The sequence below is a fragment of the Leucoraja erinacea genome, chromosome 24 (genome assembly GCF_028641065.1).
Source record: "Leucoraja erinacea ecotype New England chromosome 24, Leri_hhj_1, whole genome shotgun sequence".
NCBI classification, from domain to species: domain Eukaryota; kingdom Metazoa; phylum Chordata; class Chondrichthyes; order Rajiformes; family Rajidae; genus Leucoraja; species Leucoraja erinaceus.
This window is the reverse complement of record NC_073400.1, coordinates 22214009-22236873: the sequence shown is the minus strand read 5'-3', so window position 1 is coordinate 22236873 and position 22865 is coordinate 22214009. Positions and strand designations below refer to the sequence as shown.

The 22865-nt window shown below is 46.9% G+C and overlaps 1 protein-coding gene across 1 annotated transcript; it reads right to left on the bottom strand.

Moving 5' to 3' along the window:
- Positions 1–269: 269 nt before the first annotated feature.
- LOC129708779 (myosin-binding protein H-like) lies at positions 270–22542 on the bottom strand. The gene is made up of 11 exons (XM_055654736.1): positions 22384–22542; positions 21137–21271; positions 17050–17217; positions 15429–15517; positions 11879–12074; positions 10415–10554; positions 9691–9850; positions 7618–7754; positions 5108–5294; positions 3656–3710; positions 270–506 (listed from the first exon to the last, which is right to left on the bottom strand). The coding sequence occupies exons 1-10, from the start codon at positions 22406–22408 to the stop codon at positions 3691–3693; spliced, it is 1257 nt and encodes a 418-aa protein (XP_055510711.1). The 5' UTR covers positions 22409–22542; the 3' UTR covers positions 270–506; positions 3656–3690.
- Between the last annotated feature and the right edge of the window lie 323 nt (positions 22543–22865).

Below are 22865 nucleotides of genomic sequence, written 5' to 3'. Positions count from 1 at the left end.
GGTATTCTCCAAAAGGAATGACCGCCAAAATTAGTTGTGAATTCGGCTAGATCAGCAAAGGGTGTACACCGCTCTTAGGGGGGAAGCCAACCTCGCTGAATGTGTGAGGTGTGTAATTTTTTAATTGATTAACCACATGCCAGGACCTTTTTATAGTTTCTGTTTGTAGATTTTATTCCCAGGTCTTAATTTCAGAACTATACTAAAGCTACAATTCAGCAGAATGTGGGATGTGTGCAGTTATTTTATTAAATAAACTCAGACTTGAACCTCTTTAGAATTTTTTATTTGTACTTTTGTCCATTGCCAAGTCTCAATGACACAACTCTACTAAAGTCACACACTTTTTCAAATATCAGGGACAGATGTCTGGAGTGAGATTCGATCGATTGTAGCTCATGGTCATAGATTTTTCTGCGCTACTAAATATCGGGCGACTTCATACGTAATAGTTGGAACACGTCCTTCAACGTTAGAAAGTGGGAGGAAGCTGACGAAGAACGCTTCTGTGATCAAAAAACAAAAACATAAATCATGCCTAAACACTGAGATGCCACTGTACAACAATCCAATTAAAATATGCCAAGTTGCACATTCTTTACCCCCTCTTAAAGGGGCACCATCGCCGTCTCAAATCTCCAAGATACACCGTCAATATTGGTGAAATACCAAAGGCAGTGAGAATAAACTGTTCAAGTGCACCCTTAGCCTTCTGCACTGACCCATCTTGGAGTTTGAGCTCTTAGGTTGGACGGAGGAGAGGGAAACCTGTTGGCAATTATGGAGGGTGAGGTGTTACTATGTTATAAGAGATAGAGGGATATATGGGACCTGACTGAATGGTGCAATTTGAAGGACATTTCTTTGTAGAAGATCAGGTCCATACTTACCAGCTCTTCGATAAATTATGGGCATCTACTAATGCTCTGCATGGCAGACACATGGACCCATCGGTTTAAGGAGATTAGGGTAATTCTGGGGATAAGTTGCATGGAATGGAATCTACGCCGAAAGGACAGGGACTCTGAATGAAGGAGGCTGCCAACGGTGGTGGACATTGTTTCGTCCATCACAGGTACTGACTTTCAACTGCTGAAGGGATCTACAGCAAGCACTGCCTCAAGAAGGCAGCTAATATCATCATAGACCAACATTCACTTCTCATTCTCTTGTTCACTCAAGGCAAGTGTGGAGTTAGCAGCCGAGTGTACAGAATCTCTGGGAAATATTGGTCCATTGCCAATTCCTCCAGAATCCCTGGCTGGGGGGGGGGGTTGTGGGCAGGGGTCTGGGGGTGGGGGAGGGGGTGATTGTGTGGTGGGGAGGAGGAGTTGTGGGGGAGGGGGCGTTGTGGGCAGGGGTCTGTGGGTGGGGGAGGGGGTGATTGTGCGGTGGGGGGAGGAGGAGTTGGGGGGGAGGGGGCGTTGGGGGCAGGGGTCTGTGGGTGGGGGAGGGGGTGATTGTGCGGTGGGGAGGAGGAGGGGGGGGGGGGGGCGTTGTGGGGGAGAAGGGGGGGTGTGGTGGGGGGGTGTGGCGTTGTGCGGGGGGGGGGCGCAGTTTGAGGTGTGTGGGCGGGGGTGGTTGTGGGTATGTGTGGGAAGAGGGGTTGTGGGGGGGGTATGTGTGGGCAGGGGAGTTGGGGGAGAGTGGTGTGCGTGGGCAGGATTATGTGAAAGGGAGGGGTGTGTGTGAGAGGGAGGAGTGTTTGGGGGGGGTTTGGGGTGTGAGGGCGGGGGGAGGGCAGGGGGCGAGAGTGCTTGGAGAAAAGATGGGGGGAAGAGCCATGGGGAGAGATATTACGGGGGATGGGGGCAGGAACCAGCAAGGGCGACCAGAGGGGAAGGGATTGGGGGTGCGATGGGGACTCAGAGCGGGCTCTGGTCGCTTCACTGGTCGCTTTGCTGCTCGTTCTCCGCCGGGAATCTCCGCTTTCCGTTTGGCGACATAGACGCCATCTCTGACTCGGCGCAGGCAGGGCTGGGTCAGGCCGGGCCGGCTCATCCAGAGCCTCCCGCAGCTGCAGTAGAGACGCGGGGGGGGGGGGGGGGGGGGGGGGGGGGAGCTGGGGGTGTGTGTGGGGGGTGATTGGGGAGGGGGGAGAGAGCTCGGAGAATAGACGGGTAAGAGCCTTGGGGAGGGTGCGGTATTACGGGGAGGGGGGGCAGGAGCCAGCGACGGACGAGAGGGGAAGGGGTTGGGGGTGCAATGGGGACTCACAGCGGGTGCTGGTCGCTTTGCTGGTTGTTCTCCGCATGGCTTGTGGACTCAGCCCCGTCTCCGGGACTTTATTCTCCTTGCCCCGCCAGGTGATTAACATCAAAGATTAATAGCGGGTGTCAGAAGGGGCGTTACCTTCATGGTGACTGACATGTGAGAAGACCAATCGGCTGATCTCACGATTTTTTAAACCTTCATAACTTTTGTAATCTTCCACCGATTGGACCAAAACTTGGTGGCTTGGAGCAGGGGAGAACGTTGAGTAAGGTGGTGAGTAATCCTAGCGATATAGGGTAGCGTTTTTGTGCAAATTTAAATACAATGCAGACCGGACGTGGTCAAGATGGAGGAGCCATCTTGCGGAATGGCTGCTAGCCAGCAGCCGTCCATTTAATTCGCTTTTTTAAGAAGTTTTTAGTAAGTCCTGTGTTTCGTCCGTTGGAGAAATGGACTTTTTGAATGTGGGGGGAAGGGGGCAATTTTACTTCTAGGTCCCTACCTGGTCGGTGAGGCAGCTTTTTCTCTGGGCTGCCCGTCGACCCGTCCTCGTGGCCTACCAGCGGGCTTGGAGCGCCGTTTCCTGGCGGGGACCGCCCAGCACCTCGGCTTCGGTGGCGGCACAGCGCTGGAGCGCTATCGCTAAGCGGAGCGGGCGATGCCTTGCCTGGGTCGCCGCGCTGGATCGACGTGCTGGAGCTCTGGTGAGCTGAGACCGCCGTGTTCAACACCTCCGGGCTGCGGGTCTGCGGAGCGGAGCGGGCGGCGCGATTTCAACATCGGGAGCCTGGGAGCTCCAAACCGGCGCGGCCTTGTCAGCTCCGGAAGCCGCGGTCTCCAGCTAGAAAGCGGCCGTTCCAGGTGGCCCAGCCGCTGAGAGGACTCCCCGACGCCGGGGCAAGACCACCTGGTGAGAACGGCCAGGAACATCGGGCCTTCATAGAGGCAATTGTGGTGGCCTCAATAGGCCTGACTTTGGGTGAACTTGGGGTTGGGGACTGGACATTGTGCCTTCCCCCACAGTGGTATCCATTGTGGGGGGATGATTTTTATGTCTGTAAGGCAATCCTGTTAGTCTGTGTCCAAGATGGCTGGTGCGCTTTGGCTGCCGCTGCTCTCTCTTCACATTGTGTTTTTGATTTTTTGTTTTTGGACTGAATTCGGTTTTTAATTTGTGTTTCTGTGATGTCTTTATTATTTATTTTATTCTGATTATATGTTTTTATTCCTGTTAATCTCTGCAAGGTGTCCTTGAGATGTCTGAAAGGCGCCCAAAAATAACATTTATTATTATTATTATTATTATTATTATTATAAGATGAGAGTTTTAGTAATGGTATAGATAAGTTGTTTGTCCCCATCCCTCATTCTTCATTCCCAGGTATGTGTGTGTGTATATTTTAAACCAAAGTGTAAATGGAGGGTGGTTCAATATTCTTACCTGTCTGGAGATGCTGGTTCCATCGGATCCAGATATTACTGGGCCATAACAACAGCTGGAGTGAGAAAAAGAGTGATAATAGTTAACAAAGACAGAGAGAGAGGGGAGAAGGGTAATCACAGGTACTAACCGCCCCACCATCAAATGAATCTATAAGAGGAGCTTCTCAAAAAGGCATCCAGCATCATCAAGGATCCACACCACCATGAAGGTGGTATAGGAGTCTGAAAATTGTAATGTCTGAGTTCAGGAACAGCTTCTTCCCAACAACTATCAGTCTGTCGAACTCCAATTAAATTTCGATAAACTACAAACTGGGTTCCACGAGGGACTTTGTTTTGTGTTTTGTACTATATATATTTTTTAATTATTTATTGAAGCTTAAATCTTTTTGTTTGCTTATTATATTATCTATTGTGGACTGTGTTTACAACCAGTTCTTTGCTGCTGAAAGTAAGAATTTCATTGTTCCTTTTCGGGATAAGACAATTCATCCCCCTCCTTCCACAGGATTCGTGCCTCTCTTGCCTGATGAACCTCACATCAGATTATACAGCACAGAACTATCCATTTAGGTTACAGAGAATCAAATTAAGAGTGTCAAAGAGTATATGCGAATGGTATGTTAGCTTTCATTGCAAAAGGATTTGAGTATAGGAGCAGAGAGGTTCTACTGCAGTTGTACAGGGTCTTGGTGAGACCACACCTGGAGTATTGCGTACAGTTTTGGTCTCCAAATCTGAGGAAGGACATTATTGCCATAGAGGGAGTGCAGAGACGGTTCACCAGACTGATTCCTGGGATGTCAGGACTGTCTTATGAAGAAAGACTGGATAGACTTGGTTTATACACTCTAGAATTTAGAAGATTGAGAGGGGATCTTATAGAAACTTACAAAATTCTTAAGGGGTTGGACAGGCTAGATGCAGGAAGATTGTTCCCGATGTTAGGGAAGTCCAGGACAAGGGGTCACAGCTTAAGGATAAAGGGGAAATCCTTTAAAACCGAGATGAGAAGAACTTTTTTCACGCAGAGAGTGGTGAATCTCTGGAACTCTCTGCCACAGAGGGTAGTTGAGGCCAGTTCATTGGCTATATTTAAGAGGGAGTTAGATGTGGCCCTTGTGGCTAAGGGGATCAGGGGGTATGGAGAGAAGGCAGGTACGGGATACTGAGTTGGATGATCAGCCATGATCATATTGAATGGCGGTGCAGGCTCGAAGGGCCGAATGGCCTACTCCTGCACCTAATTTCTATGTTTCTATAGAGCATGGTGGGCCCACCATGTCTCTGCCAGCCATAAGCACCTATTTACCCAAACTTGCACCAAATTTCACATTACTTTTTTATTCTCCCCACATTCCCATCAGCAGACACGTGACAATAAACTAAATTAAACTTGAGAATTTTTAAGCAGCCATGGGTTGTGAAAAGCCAGACCTTTCTAACTCACCCTTCACATCCAGCTTGCAGTTGGCAGCCACCTCTCCCAGTGCATTCGTTGCTTGACACGTGTAGACGCCTCCATCAAAAGCACACGGTTTGCGGATTTCCAGGGTGCAGATGCCCTCATTAGTCAGAACCCTGTACTTGGGATTCTCGTCCAGCAAAACCTGGTTCTTCGACCAGCTGATTTTGGGCTGCAAGGTACCAAAATTAGGCATTTGCATAATCTGTTACTTTGTAACATCACCAAATGTGTTTTGCGGTTGAGTGTAATGTGTTATAACCAGTTACTACATCTATTTATGGTGCAATGCATTATAATCAAGCTGCAACATGCAGTTCTAGTGAAATGTTTTGCAACCAGTAGTAATGCGATATATTAATATCTAATTGGAATGAGTAGCTTTCATGCAAACTGTTCTAACTATCTGCCATGCAATGTTATAAAGTGCAGTCAGACAATGAATATAATCCGTTTCACTACTCAGTTTAATGCAATGTATTATAACGTGCCACTGTACAGTCTATCATCACTGCTTGTGGAAAACATTATAACCAGTTGCAATATGCAGCTGTTGTGCAATGTTTGATAATAGTTGTGAAACGCGATTGAGATGCAATAGATTATAACTGATTGTAGTGGGATGCATTTAAACCAACAATAATATGTAGCAAATATGTAATTAATCATATTTAATGGTGGGGCAGGTTTGAGGACCAGGGTGGCCAACCTCTGCTCTTATTTTCTTGTGGACGCCAGTTCCCTGATCTTGGTCCACAGCCCTGCAGGTTATGTTTTTTCAAGTGTCATCCAGGAACGTTAAATGTGTTTCTAATGTGTACATATGGATTATGCATTATGGCTTGCCTCCACCCTCTGAATACTCCGTGAATGAAAAATATATTTCAATTAATTGTTCTACTAATGAACATAATCTAGTAACTAATCCTTAATTAAATTGGCCCATACTGTTAAACCCTCTCTTGGTCTCTTACAATTTATTCAGTTGTCTCTAACCTCAGTTTCCTTCGTTCTAGATAAAAACACTTCATAACTTGATCTGCAATGTGCGACAGAACAGTTGCTGATGATGGATACTTCATACTGTCAGATCTCGAGTTTCAGTAGCTTTGTTTTTTTGCATTGTCAAAGTGCAGTTCAACTGCCCGTATTGGTGGAAATGTGTCATCCTCGATAACAATCAGCACAGGAGCACCTCAAGGCTGCGTGCTTAGCCGCCTGCTGTACTCACTCTATATTCATGACTGCATAGCCGGACATAGTGCAAACTCCATCATCAAGTTTGCCGACGACACCACTGTTGTGGGACGTATCACTGATGGGATCGACCGATTGACCAAATGGTGCCAGCACAATAACCTGGCTCTCAACACCAGCAAAACCAAGGAACTGATTGTGGACTTTGGAAGGGGTAGGTTGGGGACCCACAATCCCGTTTATATCAACGGGTCGATGGTGGAAAGGGTCAAGAACTTCAAATTCCTGAGTGTGCATATTTCTGAAGATCTCTCCTGGTCCCAGAACACTGATGCAATCATAAAGAAAGCACATCAGCGCCTCTACTTCCTGAGAAGATTACGGAGAGTCGGTATGTCAAGGAGGACTCTCTCGAACTTCTACAGGTGCACAGTAGAGAGCATGCTGACCGTTTGCATCGTAGCTTGGTACAGCAACCTGAGCGTCCAGGAGCGGAAAAGGCTGCAAAAAGTTGTAAACACTGCCCAGTCCATCATCGGCTCCGACCTCCCTACCATCGAAGGGGATCTATCGCAGGCGCTGCCTCAAAAAGGCTGCCAGCATCATCAAGGACCCACACCATCCTGGCCACATACTCATCTCTCCGCTGGCATCAGGTAGAAGGTACAGGAGCCTGAAATCTGCAACATCCAGGTTCAGGAACAGTTTCTTCCCCGCAGCCGTCAGATTATTAAACACAACTTCAAACAAACTATGAACTATAACAGCCTTTTGCACTTTATCTGTGTATTTATGTGTGTATATATATATTCTATGGTATCTGGTCACATTGATCTGATCTGATCTGCATTTATGCCTAAAATATTCTGTCGTGCTGCAGCAAGCAAGAATGTCATTGTCCTATCTGGGACACATGACAATAAACTCTCTTGACTGAGGGGAATTGATGTATTCTAGAGAGTTAAATATAGCTCTTAGGAACAACAGAATCAAGGGATATGGGGAGAAAGCAGGAACAGGGTACTGATTTTGGATGATCAGCAATGATCATATTGAATGGCGGTGCTGGCTCAAAGGGCTGAATGGCCTACTACTGCACCTATTTTCTATATTTCTATGAAGAGTATATGCAATAAAAAGAAAAAAATCTCCTTGCCATGTTCAAAGTGAGATGGTTATACGCAGGGTGTATTTTTGATGTCTTTTGCAAAGTCTGACTTTGCAGTTACAAATAAATCTAACCATATGATCCTAACTCTCAGGACATGAGCATTTGTTTCAGTGGTAGGTTTACTTACCCTCGGATTACCCCTCACACTGCAGAAGAGCTTGGTGGTGAATCCCACTGTAGTGATCTTGTCCACAGGAGGCTGTGTAAATTTAGGGGGCTCGTTGAAATTGTTCTCTTCATACACAGGGGGAGTGTATATTTTACCTGAGACAGAGGTAGACAGTTAAATCACAGTGGTTACACTGCCGTATGGCATGGAAAAGGGCCCTTCGGCCCACCAAGTTCCTGCCAACCATGGAGTGTCCGTTTGCACTAAACCTGCACTTACCTCATTATGTACCTGCTACATTCCCATCATCTCCCTCCAGATTCAAACTATCTCATGTACACAAGGAACAATTCAAAGTAGCAAATTAATCTACAAACCCTCATGTGTTTGGGACGTGGGAGGAAAGCCAGAGAAAAGCCACACGGTCACAGGGAGAACTGAATACTGCTAACAGGCAGCACCCAAGGTTAGGATTGAACCCGGTTCTCTGGCGCTATGAGGCAGCGGCTCTACCTGCATTGCTACTGTGGAGGTAGACAAAAATGCTGGAGAAACTCAGCGGGTGCAGCAGCATCTATGGAGCGAAGGAAATAGACAACGTTTCGGGCCGAAACCCTTCTTCAGACTGAATAGCCCTATGTAGCCCTGGTCAGACCAGACAATAGGATATTAATTAGTTGTTATGTATTGTTTTACTGATTAGGCAATAATTGTTAAAACATGCAGAGTGGAGAATGGAGGTACCAGCACTTAAATATTCTCCGGAGATCGAGCTGTGACTTACAAAAGCCCACATAGTCAACACCCAAGAAAATCACCCATATTCCTGTAACAAGTTATGGATAGTGAGGAAGGATGACAACAGACAAAGCAGGATATAGATTAATTGGAGATTTGTGCCAAGAAATGGTAGATGGAGCTTAATCCCGACAGGTGTAAGGTGTTGTACTTTAGGAGATCAAATGTAAGAGAAAAGTATACATAGATGGCAGGACCTGTAGGAGCACTGGAATCAGAGGAATCTCGGGCTGCAAGTCCATAGCTCCCTGAAAGTGGCAACATGTGAATAGGGTGTAAAAAAGCCACTTGCCTTCATTGGTCAGGGCATTGAGTATAACAGTTGGCAAATCTTATTGGAGCTCTACAAAACATTGGTTAAGCCATATTCAGAATATTGCATGCCGTTCCAGTCACCACATTAAAGGAAGGATGTGGAGGCTGTAGAGGGGTTCACTAGAATTATGCCGGGATTGGAGAGTATTAGCTGCATGGAGAGGTTGGACAAGTTCAGATTGTTTTTCTCTAGAGGTTTTGGTTGTTACTGCAGGTTCGTCTGATGGTGATCAAAGAGGTCCTGATCGGGTGTGGTAATCTGATAGAAAATCAAGTTCAGACAGGGAAGTGCGGAGTGGGGCAATCGGATTGCAAAGGAAGTTCAGCCGTGCAGGCAGGGCGCATGACTGGGGGACTGAGGGAATCACGTTGGCTGGGGAATGGCATTCCTTGCCCTCTGGTCCAATGTGCACCTAAAGGTCCACTTCCTTTCATCACCGAGATCTCCACGTGTAGAGCAGGTTTACACTTGGCCAATGGGCTGGCCCAAGGGAAGTGGAAGTGAATGGGGTTTGGGATAGCACTCCCCTCTTCCATTTTTGTCCAGAGATCTATGTACCCAACGTAATTGTCCCACCTTGGGCATTCTTTCTTCTCCTCACTCCCATCAGGCAGAAGGTACAGAAGCTTGAAAGACTGCATCAGACTCGGGAACAGATTCTTCCTGTTTATTATGAGGCTTCTGAATAATCCTTCCATAAGCTAGGGTACTGTCCAATTCACCTCTACCCCATTGCTGTCATTGGACTTTTGTCTCTGGAACTGATGAGCTACAATGCTGAGAACTATATTCTGCACTCTGTATCTTGTATCTTCCCTTTATCCTATGAGTTTGTAATTGAGTTTTTCTTGATTATATTGGTGTACAGTATCTGATTTGAGTGGATAACTTGGAAAATAAAGCTTTTCGCTGTACCTCGGTTCACGTGACAATAATAAACCCAAACATAAACCTAAACCAGCTGAATTGGTACTTACTGGGTTTAGGGACGTAGACCGTGTCCTTGCATAATGCCGCCTTCTCGCTGAGTCCGCACAGGTTCTCGGAGAAGACACGGAAGTTGTAGTGGTTGCCCATCACCAGGTTGGAGATGGTGTAGGTGGTGGTATGAGACTTCTCCATCACGGTGTACCACTCCTGGCATCAGGGAAGGGGAGGAAGACAATGATGATCATCAGAGACTTTGTTGCCACAACGATTGGTTACCACGCGGTTGCAGCCCCTAGACTGTGGAACAGCATCCCCCTTCCCATCAGAACTGCCCCATCCATCGACTCCTTTAAGTCAAGACTAAAATCTTATCTATACTCCCAAGCCTTTTCTGGTCCACTGAGCGAGGGCTATATGTATATATGTATGTAGTTTGTATGTTTATACTATTCTTATAACAAATGTAAAGCACTTTGGCCAACGAGAGTTGTTTTTTTAAATGTGCTATATAAATAAATGTGACTTGACTTGACAGGCTTTATATTTGTAACAATTTCAAACTCGTCAGTCATACAGCACAGAAACTGGCCCTTCGGCTCTCGGAGTCGGCACTGACTATCAAACAGGATATTAGGCTGAAGGATAAAGCCAAGTTTGTCCGAGAAGGAGATTCCGTTAGTTAGAACAGTGAAGACTATGCCATCGCCACACCCTACCATTGACAATTACCACAACAGTCAATTTGGACAAATCAACGTGGTGCACACTCACCCCTGTCTTTTTGTCCGCCTTCTGAATGGTGTAGCCGCTGATTTCAGTGTTCCCGTTGTCCTTGGGCGGCTGCCACTCCAGTGTCACGTTAAACCCCCACACGCTCCCCAACTTCAAGTTCTGTGGCGGTCCAGGTTTCTCTGTAGGTCAAACGTATAGGCCCAATTAGGCAGGACGCTCCACAGTCTACATTACTGCCTTAGATGAAGGGACAGGGTTGATGGCCATCACATGTACTGGGGTAATGATATTTCCAGAGGCCAGAGATTGCAAAGGGTTATTGGATAGTTTCATGGATTGGACAAACTGAGAGGAAATGTGATCCTATTCTTGGTAGAAAGAGGGGGGAAGCAGGTGGGGAGAGTACTGCTGTATCAAAGGATCTGGGTGGGTTGGGTATGGTACACACGGAAGGTTACAAGCTGTTATAGCGTAATTAAGAAGGCAAATGAAAGTGAACAGGGTGGTACAGTGGCACAGCTGGTAGAACTGCTGCCTCGCTGTTTCGGAAACCCATGTTCAATACTGACATCAAATGCTAAAGCGTGGGAGTTGCACATTCTCCCTTTGACCACATGGATTCCCTCTGAGTTCTCATATTTCCTCCCTCATCCCTAAAAAAATGCGGGTGGTGGGTTAATTGGCCTCTGTAAATTGCCCTAGTGTTGGCTAGTGGTAGAATCTGGGAGAAGTCAATGTGAATGTGGGGAGAATAAAGTCAAAGATCGGTGTAAATGGGTGGTCAATGGTCAGCATAGACTTGGTGGACTGAAGGGCCTGTTTCTCTGTTGTGTAGCTCTGAGAAGTGAAGCCTTGTTGTTACAACCACACAGGACTTTGGTGGCACCAAACCTGCAGTGCCGTGAACAACTTTGTTCTTCTTGTTTAAAAACGGGTTATGTGTGTTGGGAGCAGTTTGGGAAGTTGAATCCCCCGAGTTCCATGAGGAAAGGTTGTGCCCATTGGGGCTTTAAAGTTCAGCTGCCCATTGCCCTGGTGTTGCACCCAATCATGTCGGAAATTGGGATCGGGAGGCTCGTGAACTTTCAGTGCATGGGTCGGATGCGGCCAGGGGTGTGACATTGGAGAACCCGCCCGCTTTCACCGATGGTGTGTTTTAAAGCACCTGAGAACAGGAGTGGGACAATCTGCCCCTCCGACCTATCTCACCCTGCGGGTCCCCAGCCGAGCTGTGTGTCCAGTTTGCAAACTTTGCAGCCTGAACCCCAGCAACAACGCAGCAAACATGAGTGCAAAGCAAGATCCCACAAGGAAGCCGCATAATACAGGCCGTCTCGGTCTCCGGTGCACCTGATGGTCTGTATGGGGAATTCGTAAGTCAGGTGTTTGTAACCGGGTGAGAATCCATAACGGGAGAGGGCGAGTATCTCAACACACACAAAGACATGATGCTGCCTAAATCTGAAATGTAAAGAGACAATTGGTGAAGATCCATGTGCGTACCCACGACCTGTACGTCGATGACCAACTCATCCTTGGCCGTGTCCTGCTGGGCCTCCAGCTTGTACTTGCCAGAGTCCTCCCGCTCCAATTTCCTGATGAACAAGATGGCGTTGGTGGCGCTGTTACAAATGCTCACTCGGTCTGAGGGCAGAGGCTGCCCGTCTTTGCTCCAGGTGATGGTGGGTTTGGGATTGCCCTGGAAACGTGGCAGAACAAGGCTTCAGTGGGGAGGTCAGGCTGGCCAGGAATGTCCCATACATCCCGATGGAAGTACCCCCCTCTCTCACAGAGACCTATCCACACCAAGTAGCAATGTTACAAAATTTTGAGATTTAAAAAATCAAGTCTGCAATTTATCCCATCAGATAAAGCATAACAATAAGTTTAATTTGACACCAAATTCACTTTCATATCTCAAGTATTAAAAAAGTTATGACCATTTTCATACTCGGAAATTAGCATCTTGTTCCCTATTGATTTTCAATGGATATTACAAAAAAGCTGTGATCTTGGATAATCAAACGCCCATTTCTTAAGGAAAGATTAACATTTTTAAATAGCCTATGTGTCCAAAGATTATTCACAAATAATTCACAATATAACATGATTTTTATATCTAATTTACATTAATTTATAGGCCAAATGCAAGGAATTTCGTGTTCAATTGCTGTAAATAAATGCCCATTTAAATCGGCTTTCTAGTGGAACGCGCTGGTTTAGAATGTTGACATAGCGCTGGATTAGTGCCCTCAAATGCCGAGAAAAATACTGCGGGATATAAAAATCCCAAAATGAACTATTCGTTATAGATAATTTGATATATAGGGTTATATATATGCCCCATTTAATGTAAAAATAAGGTACATACCTTTAATTGTTTGCTTTATAAAACCCTGGGGCTGCGAGAGATTGCGGAATTAAACAGTAATTTTAAAACTATTAGAACTATATTATCGAGGCCTATAAAACTAATAATACCTTTTGCGACCGGGTCTTGCAGCGATTTTTCGTTAATGATTTACTAGGCTGAACATGTGCGATTAGTACAGCCTAGTAAAAATCGCGTTTTAAACCCGCCCCCTCCAAACAGCGCCAAAATCGCCGACCTGGCTGTGGGCAGATTCTCAATGGCGATTCAGGTAGGTTTTGTAACATACCTACTGTTTGAAGAGGGCGGGTTTAAAACGCGATTTTTACTAGGCTGTACTCCCACCAACACTGACCCGCCTTGACCCTCCCCACCAGCCTCATAACTTTTTAACTATCCTGAGCCACACTCATTCATTGCTCACTCCAGTGCACGGGATGTGATTTGCTCACTGGCCACAGGTCCACAGGTACATCATTGCGTGCATGCACACTGGCATTAAATCCAGCACCTTTCACTGTGACCAGAAGCATAGTTTAAAACAGCTTCATGCAATGGCCCCCAGCCTAGTACAACAACCCCCCCCCCCCGCCCCCCCTCACAAGAGGACTGCCCCAGTCATGCCTCTCCACCGCCCCTTGCAGTCACTAATGGGTTTCCTGCTCCAGCTGACCTTCCGATTGCCTGTGGATGGGGCAAACTAACATAATACAATACGTGTTATCAGTAGGCCATAAGGAGACAGATCTTTGCCAAGATTTCATGATAATAAAAGCCAATTAAAACAATTGGTTCCTGGAACCAGACATAGTCCTGTGGTCCACAATAGCCAAGTTGGCATACGTTGCGGAATTGACAGTACCATGGGAAGATGGTGTTGAAGAATCTTATGAGATGAAAAAGACCAAGTACTCTGAACTAGCAACTGAGGCTGGAAGACCAAGATTTTCCCTGTAGAAATGGGATGCAGGGGATTCATTGCTACATCTACCAGTTTATTGAAGGAAATGGGGGTGAGGGGTCACTCCCTCCAACAAGCAATCAAGTTGTTGTCAAATTTAGCAGAAAAAAGCAGCAATTGGCTTTGGATTAAAAGACAACAATTGGGCTGCAAGATTCTGACAGGAGGGTGTGGAACTGAGGGTGTGGAACTGAGCCCTCCAGAGACGTTGTGGACATCAATGAAACATCAAAGAAGGAGGGTGCCCACCTGATGACCCCGATGACATACCTACCCGACCTTTCACTGCTCCAATCCCACGGCCAATATCAAAAGTGTCGACTTACTACAAGGATTGAAACATCAAGTCCTATTAGCTCTACTTTAATTGTAAAGTACTTCAGCATCCACCCAATTTCAATTTAAAATCAATTCTATCATATAGCTTTGGATGTGATCCGCTGTTCATTGACTGGGGAAAGGGTTTATGAAGTTTATTTTCAGACATAAACTATATTGAGTTGAAATGTGGTTGAACTGTTAACATTTCCGAACTGTTATCACAATGGAATGGATGTCAGCAAGTGCTTGGCATCTGTATTTACGACCTTGTACATTCTTTCTGTGATGCAAGCTTACTTCTCGAAGCCAACTGACAACTGTAGCCCCACCAGGCCATGCTTGCCACTGGTTTGGAGAGATTAGGTAGCAAGGGATGTAGACATTACTACTTCCAACAGAAGCTGAGTGTAAAAAGTGTTGAAACAATGAACAGCAATTACCAAGGAAAGGCACACAGTGCTGGAGTAACTCAGCGGGTCAGGAAACATCTCTGAGGAACATGGATAGGCGACATTTCAGGTTGTGACTTTTCTTCAGATTGCAGGGATCGGGGGGGGAAGAAATCTTGTCCAGTGAAGGAGCAGGACAAAGTATGGCAGATCATTGGTGAACACAAGCGAGGGGGGGGGTTATGATAGATAGACAAAGGCCAGATATGAACATACAAAAGGTGAGACAGTGTTAAAGGTATAGAGAGTTGCGAATTGTGAAGCTAGAGGATTGATGAGGCACGAATTATTTGAGAATGTCGGTGGAGGGGGAGGGGAGAGATAGGCGCAAGGTCAGCGTTTGGGAGGGGAGGGGAAGGTCAGCTCATGGGAGGGAAGGAGAAGGTGTTATGAGAGAGAAAAAGGTGGGGGGGGAGTGTATTGTAGAGGTTTACTGAAGTTGGTGAATGCAATGTTCAAAAGTGTTTAATTCCTGTTCCTAGGTCTTCTATTCATGATTGGATATAGAACAGCACAGCACTGGAACAGTACCTTCTGCCCACAATGTCTGCGCCGAACATGATGCCAGGTTAAACTATCTCCTCTGTCTGAATGCGATCCATACACCTCCATTCCCTCTATATCCGTGTATCGATCTAAAGGCCTCTGAAACGTCATTATTATATCTCACTCCACCACCAGTCGTGGCCATGCGCTCCATGCCCCCCCTCATTCTCGGTGCAAAAAAACTTACCCCCAACATCTTCTTTGTACATCCTCACTTTAAAGCGATACCCTCTGGTATTTGAAATGTACTGGGATTCATTCTTTTGCTTCTGCAAGCCTCCCAATGAATTACTTTCATGCAAATAATAATGGATGTTGCATCTTCTCAGCGTTGATTAAATCGCTCTGTGTAAAGTGTGTGATGGAGGTGATGCAGTGACTGGTCACCCAGCGTCAGTTACTCACCTGGACAGGTATGGACAGGTTCAACTTCTGGCCAATTTTCCGAATAAATGTCTCCCTGAGATTGCGGGGTGAACGGATTTTGGGAGGATCTGCAAAAATAAGAGGCAAAAGTTAACAATAAAAAGGTCAGAATGTAAAGGGAAGAAAGACCTGTGGTTCTCTGTATTAGATTTGCATTCCCTCCAGCAACGAGCAGAGGTGATGGCATATTCATGCCCAAGATCTGTCGTCGAGCAGGGTTGATTCATTGACAGATTGGACAACTGCCCAGAGAGTACACAGATCCAGGGCATGATGGCAGAGAGGATCAGTTTCTGATACACTTCATTCACTTGCTGTGGTTTTCCATCCTCCTGAACTCATAACCTAATGCCCCTGTCCCACTCGGGAAACCTGAACGGAAACCTCTGGAGACTTTGCGCCCCATCCAAGGTTTCCGTGCGGTTCCCGGAGGTTGCAGGTGGTTGCCAGAGGTTGCAGGTAGTGGAAGCAGGTAAGGAGACTGACAAAAACCTCCAGGAACCTCCGGGAACTGCACTGAAACCTTGGGTGGGGACGCAAAGTCTCCAGAGGTTTCTGTTCAGGTTTCCTAAGTGGGACAGGGGCATAAGGGGCTCAGGTGTATAGGAGTACAGCCATCTACGGGGCAAATGAAAGGAGACGGGGAAAGGATTGACATTTCAAGGTGAGAGGGCCAAGATTTAATAGGAACCTGAGGCAAAACCTTTTCACTCAGTGGGTGGTGGATATATGGAACGAGCAGTCAGAGGAGACACAGCGGTAGAGTTGCTGTCTTACAGCGCCAGAGACCCTGGTTCAATCCTGACTACAGGTGCTGTCTGTACGGAAATTGTACATTCTCCCTGTGACCGCGTGGGTTTTCCCCAGGAGCTCTGGTTTCCTCCCTCACACCAAAGACGTACAGGTTTGTAGGTTAATTTAGCTTTGGTAAAAATTATAAATTGCCCCTGGTGTGTAGGATAGTGCTAGTGTACAGGGAGGTCACTGATTGGCACGGACTTGGTGGGCCGAAAGGCCTGTTTCCGTGCTGTATCTCTAAACTAAAGGAGGTAGTTGAGATGGGTATTACAGTATAACAGCATTTAGAAGACGCTTGGACAGGTACATGGATAGGAAAGGTTTAAAGGGGTATGGGCCAAAAGCAGGCAAATAGGACTAGTTTAAATGGGGCATCTTAGTCTGCGTGGATGAGTGCAGCCAGAGGGCCTGTTCCGGTGCTGTACGTTTGTGGGCCTGGTGGGCCGAAGGGCCCGTTTTTGTACTGTCTCTCTGACACATCCTTTCACAAAGCTGTTCCCATTCATCTGCAAGGAAGTGGAGACACTTGGCCATACGCCTGTTCATAATCCACAAGAAATACTTTGGAAATTGCACAGGTTGTGCAACAAATATTTAAACTTTGCTGATTGGGCAGGTCTCTTAGCCAGCTGCGATAGCATGTTCTCCCTGACTCAGGAATCTGCGGAGGAATTTGTGTTCTCCACTTGTCACCATCAGTCTGGTGGGAGCAGGGAAACCAGACACCCTCCCGCTGCTTCCCCCTCCGGATGACTTTTTAGCCAAACGCTCCGTTTCTCTTGTGTGTTAACCCTTTGCTTACCAATTGGCTGCTTGATCAGCACCGTGCCCGGGAGGGTAGCAGTGGCAGTGGCCCCGCTCCCGTGAACCGCCTTCACCCGAACCTGGAGCTTGTCCCCTTCGGTCAGGTTTTTAATCACCAGGAGATTCTTTGTGGTCAATTCCTTGTTGGCAGCGACCCAGGTTTCAGCTGGAAAAAGATATCAGAATTACTCGAGTTATTTTAGCTTAGTTTAGTTTATAATAATAATAACAACTTTATTTATAAAGCGCTTTTAGACAACATCAGTTACCACAAAGTGCTGTACATGGGAAGTCAACAAAAAGTTATTACAAACTACTAAAACCATTAAGACGACAGGACTATAAAAACAGTAAAAATTAAAAGACATTAAAAGCACTAAAACAGGAACAGTGTCGAAAGCCAGTGAATAAAAGTGCGTTTTTAGGGAGGATTTAAAGATTAGTTTATTGTTGTCACATGTACCAAGGTACAGTGAAAAGCTTTTTTGTGGCGTGATATCCAGCCAACAAAAAGACTATATATGATTACAATCAGGCCGTCCACAGTGTACAGAAACAGAATAAAGGGAAGTACAAGAAAAAATCCAGTAAAGTCTGATTAAAGATAGTTTGAAGGTATCCAATGATTGTCTCCTCCTAGTATCAGAGGCTGTGAATGGAAAGTGTATGTATGTATATATATGTGTGGCAAGCCTCAGAGCTTTCTTTTCGGAATAAATGGTCACACCTGGGCAGCTATGGACTGGTCGGAATTATGATGATCCAAATCCTGTCCAAGTTCAACACAAACCTTGGCCACAATTTCAAAACCAGTTGGCAGCAAACACACTCTCACCGTATTATCAATGTATTAGATAATCCACATCTCAACAATACTCCTCCACAAATGTTCAGCATCGACATTATCTACACTTCATGCTGCCTTGGTAGAGCAGCCGAAGACTTGTCCCACCCCGCTCATTGTTTCTTCTCCCCGCTCCCTTCAAGTGGAAGATGCAGAAGTTTGAAAGCATTCGCTACCAGACTCAGGAACAGCTTCTTCCCCTCTGTTATCAGGCGTCTGAATGGTCCTTCCATAAGCTAGTGAGTTTGTCCGATTCACCTTTACTCCATCGGGGACATTGGAGTTTGTTTATGGAATTTGTGAGCGACAATGCTGAGACTGCACTCTATATCTTTCACCCATTATAGTCAAGTTCGATTAATTGGTAAATCTGGTCTGGTTGGATAGAATACAAAACAAAGATTTTCACTGTACCTCGATAAAAGTGACAATAAACCCGAAATTCCAGAATCTATAGCCCTTGTTGTCTCCACGTCCCCACCCTGTCACTATTTACACCTTTCCTCCCTCCCCCGACCATCACTGTATCAATCCCTCCTCACCTGGATCCAGCTGGTGCTCTTGCCCCACCCCTTCCCTCTCAGCCATCTCCCCTCTACTCTTTGAGTACTCCAGATGAAGGATCTCGACCTTAAACAGCAGCTGCCCATTTCCCTTCACAAATGCTGACTGACCTGTTGAGTGCACTAGGTGGATCCAACCAGAGCTTTGTGAAACTATCATGTATTCCAGCACTTTGAATTCCGACCCCTGTGAAACACAATTCCTCTTGAATCGACTTCAAAACTCAGTTGTTAGATGAACACTGGAGAGATGGTCCAGTATCAATCCAGGCAACATACAAGTCTCATAGAGTGAGGTTCAACATGGACAGGCCTCACCAACGTCTTGTACAAATGTAACGTAACCTCCCAACTTCTATATTCAATTTCATCGCTGATGAAAGCCAGCCTGCCAAAAGCTTTCTTCACCACCCTACCCACATGGGATGCCACTTTCAGGGAGCTATGTACTTCTACTCCTACTCTGCTCCACAACATTCCAAGGGACCTGTACTGCGAAGGGCCCGCCCTGGTTTTACTTCCAAAAATGCAACAATCAGCGTTTATCTGAATTAAACTCCATGAGCCATTCCTCAGTCCCTGCACTATTTTTTGATAACCATCTTCACAGTCGTTGATACAACTTATTTTGGTGACATCTGCAAACTTATTAATCATGTCTTGTACATTATCATCTAAATCATTGATACAACTCATAATACCACTGATCCTCGAGGCACACCACTAGTCATAGGCCTCCACTCTGAAAAATGACCTTCCACCCTCACCCTCTGCTTCCTACCTTGAAGCCAATTCTGCATCCAGTTAGCTAGTTTTCCCTAGATCTGTGCAATCTAACCTTCCAGAGTAGCCTACCATGTAAAATTTTACCAAAGGCCTGGCTGAAGTCCATATAGACCATCTCTATGCCCCGGTGCTTGTCAACCTTCTAGTTTTACTCAAATTCGTGAGACATGATCCAACGCACATCATCTCCAATGAAAGTGGAAGGTCTCACATTTCCTCCGTTCAGCTGCATCACTGTGCAGTCGTCAACCTCTGCCATTTTCCCTTTCATCCACAGCACTTACTGCACCCTATCTGACCAGAAATATTAGAAACATAATTGAATACATGCATAAATATAGGGTAGGATGGGGAACGTGAACAGTGGTGTACAGGGCAGATTCTATAGCTTTGATCAACCGCCAATCATTCAGGAAATGCTGATGTATGCCCTCTGACCGATGGGACACATAGGTCACAGTTTGTGAGCGTTCCTGCTTGGACTAATTGATCCTTTTGTAGTTTCCAATATATAATTATTTAAAAGTTGTTCATCGTGTGTGATCCAGCTCTCATCCCAATCCTGGGATCACTTGGTCAGGAGCAAACACGCAGCGGTTCCAGATCTTAGTTTGTTCTGAACACTGTGCTCTGTCATCTCCTAAAAGCAGGGAGTGACAGCATTAATCATTGTGTCACCAGGCACTTGGTCAGCAACAGAAAACATGCAAAGCCCATCTTGGGTGTCAGGGTTTACAACGTGTGCTCTGTGGTTTCCCTGTACAAACCGAATAGCTCCACCTGAACCAGCCCAACACAGCCCAACTCACGGCCAGCCTCACTCCCCCCAACACCCACTCTCCTAGCATCCCCTCACTCCAGCCCCCACTATCCCTCCAACACCCACTATTTCTGGCACTCGGTCCCTTAAGCATCTCCTTCCCACCCCCTACTCACAATCTCAGCACCCACTCCCCCACAACACCTGCTCTCCCCCCAGCACCCGCACTCCCTCTCTCTCCAGCATCCATTCTCTCCCCCAGTACCCGCTTCTCACAGCATGCCACTGTTGTCCCATCCAGCACCCAGTCCCTCACCAGTACCCAAGTTCCCCCTGCACCCAGACTGGTCCCATTTCTCCAGCACCCAGAGAGCTCCCCACTCCCAGGCACCCATATCTTTTTAATCTCCCAGCATCCAGACCAGTCTCTATCCCCCCAGCACCCACTCTTCCAGTATCCGGCTCCAACTCGCAATCATTGGTTGGGGTATTGGGTATAACATTCATGATGCAGCTTTATAGGACTTTGGTTAGTCCACAATTAGAATATTGCGTGTAGTTTAAAATGTGTCTGGATTGTGGAGTATTAACTACAGGGAGAGATTAGACAGACTGATTTTTTTTCTGGAGTTTCAGAGAATGAGGCGAGCACTGGTAGAGGTGTGTCAAATTATGAGAGGCAGACAGGATTCCTTTTCCGTGGAAGAAATATCAAACATTAGCAGGCAAATCTTTAAGGTGAAAGGGGTAACGTTTAAAGGAGGTGTCTTCAGCACCCACTGCCAGGGGTGGTAGTGGTGGCCGGTACGATTATGGTGTTTAAGAAGCTTTGAGATAGGCATGTGGATATTGAGAGAATGTGGAGTGTAGATCCTGTGCGGGGTAAATGAGATTAGTTTATCTTGGAATCATGTTCAGCACAGAGATCATGAGCCAAAGGGCCCGTTCCTGGGCTGTACTGTTCAATGTTCTATGTACCCAGGCTGACCCCTAATCCCCACGCACCCAGCCTAACCCCTGACACTCCACACCCATACTGACCGCCTGGTTCATGACCATATCACGGCAGCCCTGCAGAGCTACTGCTGTCAAACGTAAGCAAGTTCACCAGAGGACAGAGAACATCACTCACTGCTTTCCTTGCTGTATTCCACAAGGTATCCTGCCAAACCACTCGTGCCAATATGTTTGGGGGAGTTCCAGCTCAGGGTTACTGAAGTGCTGGTCACATCGTCCACCATCAAGTCCATGGGCTCCCCGTCCGGAACTGCACAAGAATAAGAGAAATTACAGAAGGCATCCCTTCACAACTCACTGGTACATAGACAGAGGGAAATATATATATAATAAGAGAGCGAGAGAGAGCGAGAGAGAGCGATACACAGAGAGGGAGAGATACACACAGAGGGAGAGATACACACAGAGGGAGAGATACACACAGAGGGAGAGATACACACAGAGGGAGAGATACACACAGAGGGAGAGATACACACAGAGGGAGAGATACACACAGAGGGAGAGATACACACAGAGGGAGAGATACACACAGAGGGAGAGATACACACAGAGGGAGAGATACACACAGAGGGAGAGATACACACAGAGAGATACACACAGAGGGAGAGATACACACAGAGGGAGAGATACACACAGAGGGAGAGATACACACAGAGAGATACACACAGAGGGGAGGAGGGAGAGATACACACAGAGGGGGAGAGATACACACAGAGGGAGAGAGACACACAGAGGGAGGGAGAGATACACAGAGGGAGGGAGAGAGAGAGAGTTAGGGGGGGGAGATACAGAGAGAGAAAGAGAGAGAGGGGGGGATACAGAGAGAGAGAGGCAGAGAGAGGGAGAGATAGTGAGAGGGGAGAGAGAGGGGCACAGGGGGCGAGGGAGAGCATAATAGGGAGAGCAAAAACACCAGATAGGCAGAGAGACCATAATAGAGAGACTGCAATAAAATTGATAGAGACACAGCGAGAGTATGAGCTATATATTATATATACATAGAAATATATAGAAATGTGCGGGGGGGGGGGTGGGATAGAGAAAGGGAGAGCGTGCGGCAAGGTGAAAAATCAGGAGAAATAATCTTAAAAGAACAGGAGCAATAGAGAAATAGAGAGAGGGGGGGGGGGGGTAGTGGTGAATCTGTAAACAAAATGTAGTGAGAACAACATCGTTTTTAACGACTAAAGGCTCAAAGTGTTATGAAGATACATAAGTTTAGAAGGGGAAAGGATGTCTCTAATCATATAACGGTACCGGTAGCCACTCAATCGAGGTATTTTATCAGGACAAGGGATGGAGATTGATATTACTGAGGATAAAGTTATTGGAGAGACAATTGTATCGAGACGACTCCCTTACCTTCTTTGGCTTTCTCTGACTCCATGGCCGTTGAGGGTGCGATGTACTTCAGTGAAGGGAGAAGCCGGCGGGACTGTCAGGGGTCGGGAGCAGCGGGTAGTCTCTTTATATAGTCACCATATAGATCCGCCCCACGCGACTGACGCTGCCGCCAAGACGGGAACAGTGTGAAGGCAGTGGGGGGAATCAGTGGGTGGGTTACACCAGTCCAGAGTCAATGTCCTCTGGTAGCCCAGCCCAGCCCATCGCAGCGCAGCCCAGCCTAGCCCATCGCAGCGCAGCCCAGCCCAGCCCAGCCCAGCCCAGCCCAGCCCAGCCCAGCCTAGCCCATCGCAGCGCAGCCCAGCCCAGCCCAACCTAGCCCATCGCAGCGCAGCCCAGCCCAGCCCAACCTAGCCCAGCCTAGCCCATCGCAGCCCAGCCCAGCCCAGCCCAGCGAAGCCCACTCCACCTCTCCTCCCACCCACCATCACCTGTCGCTC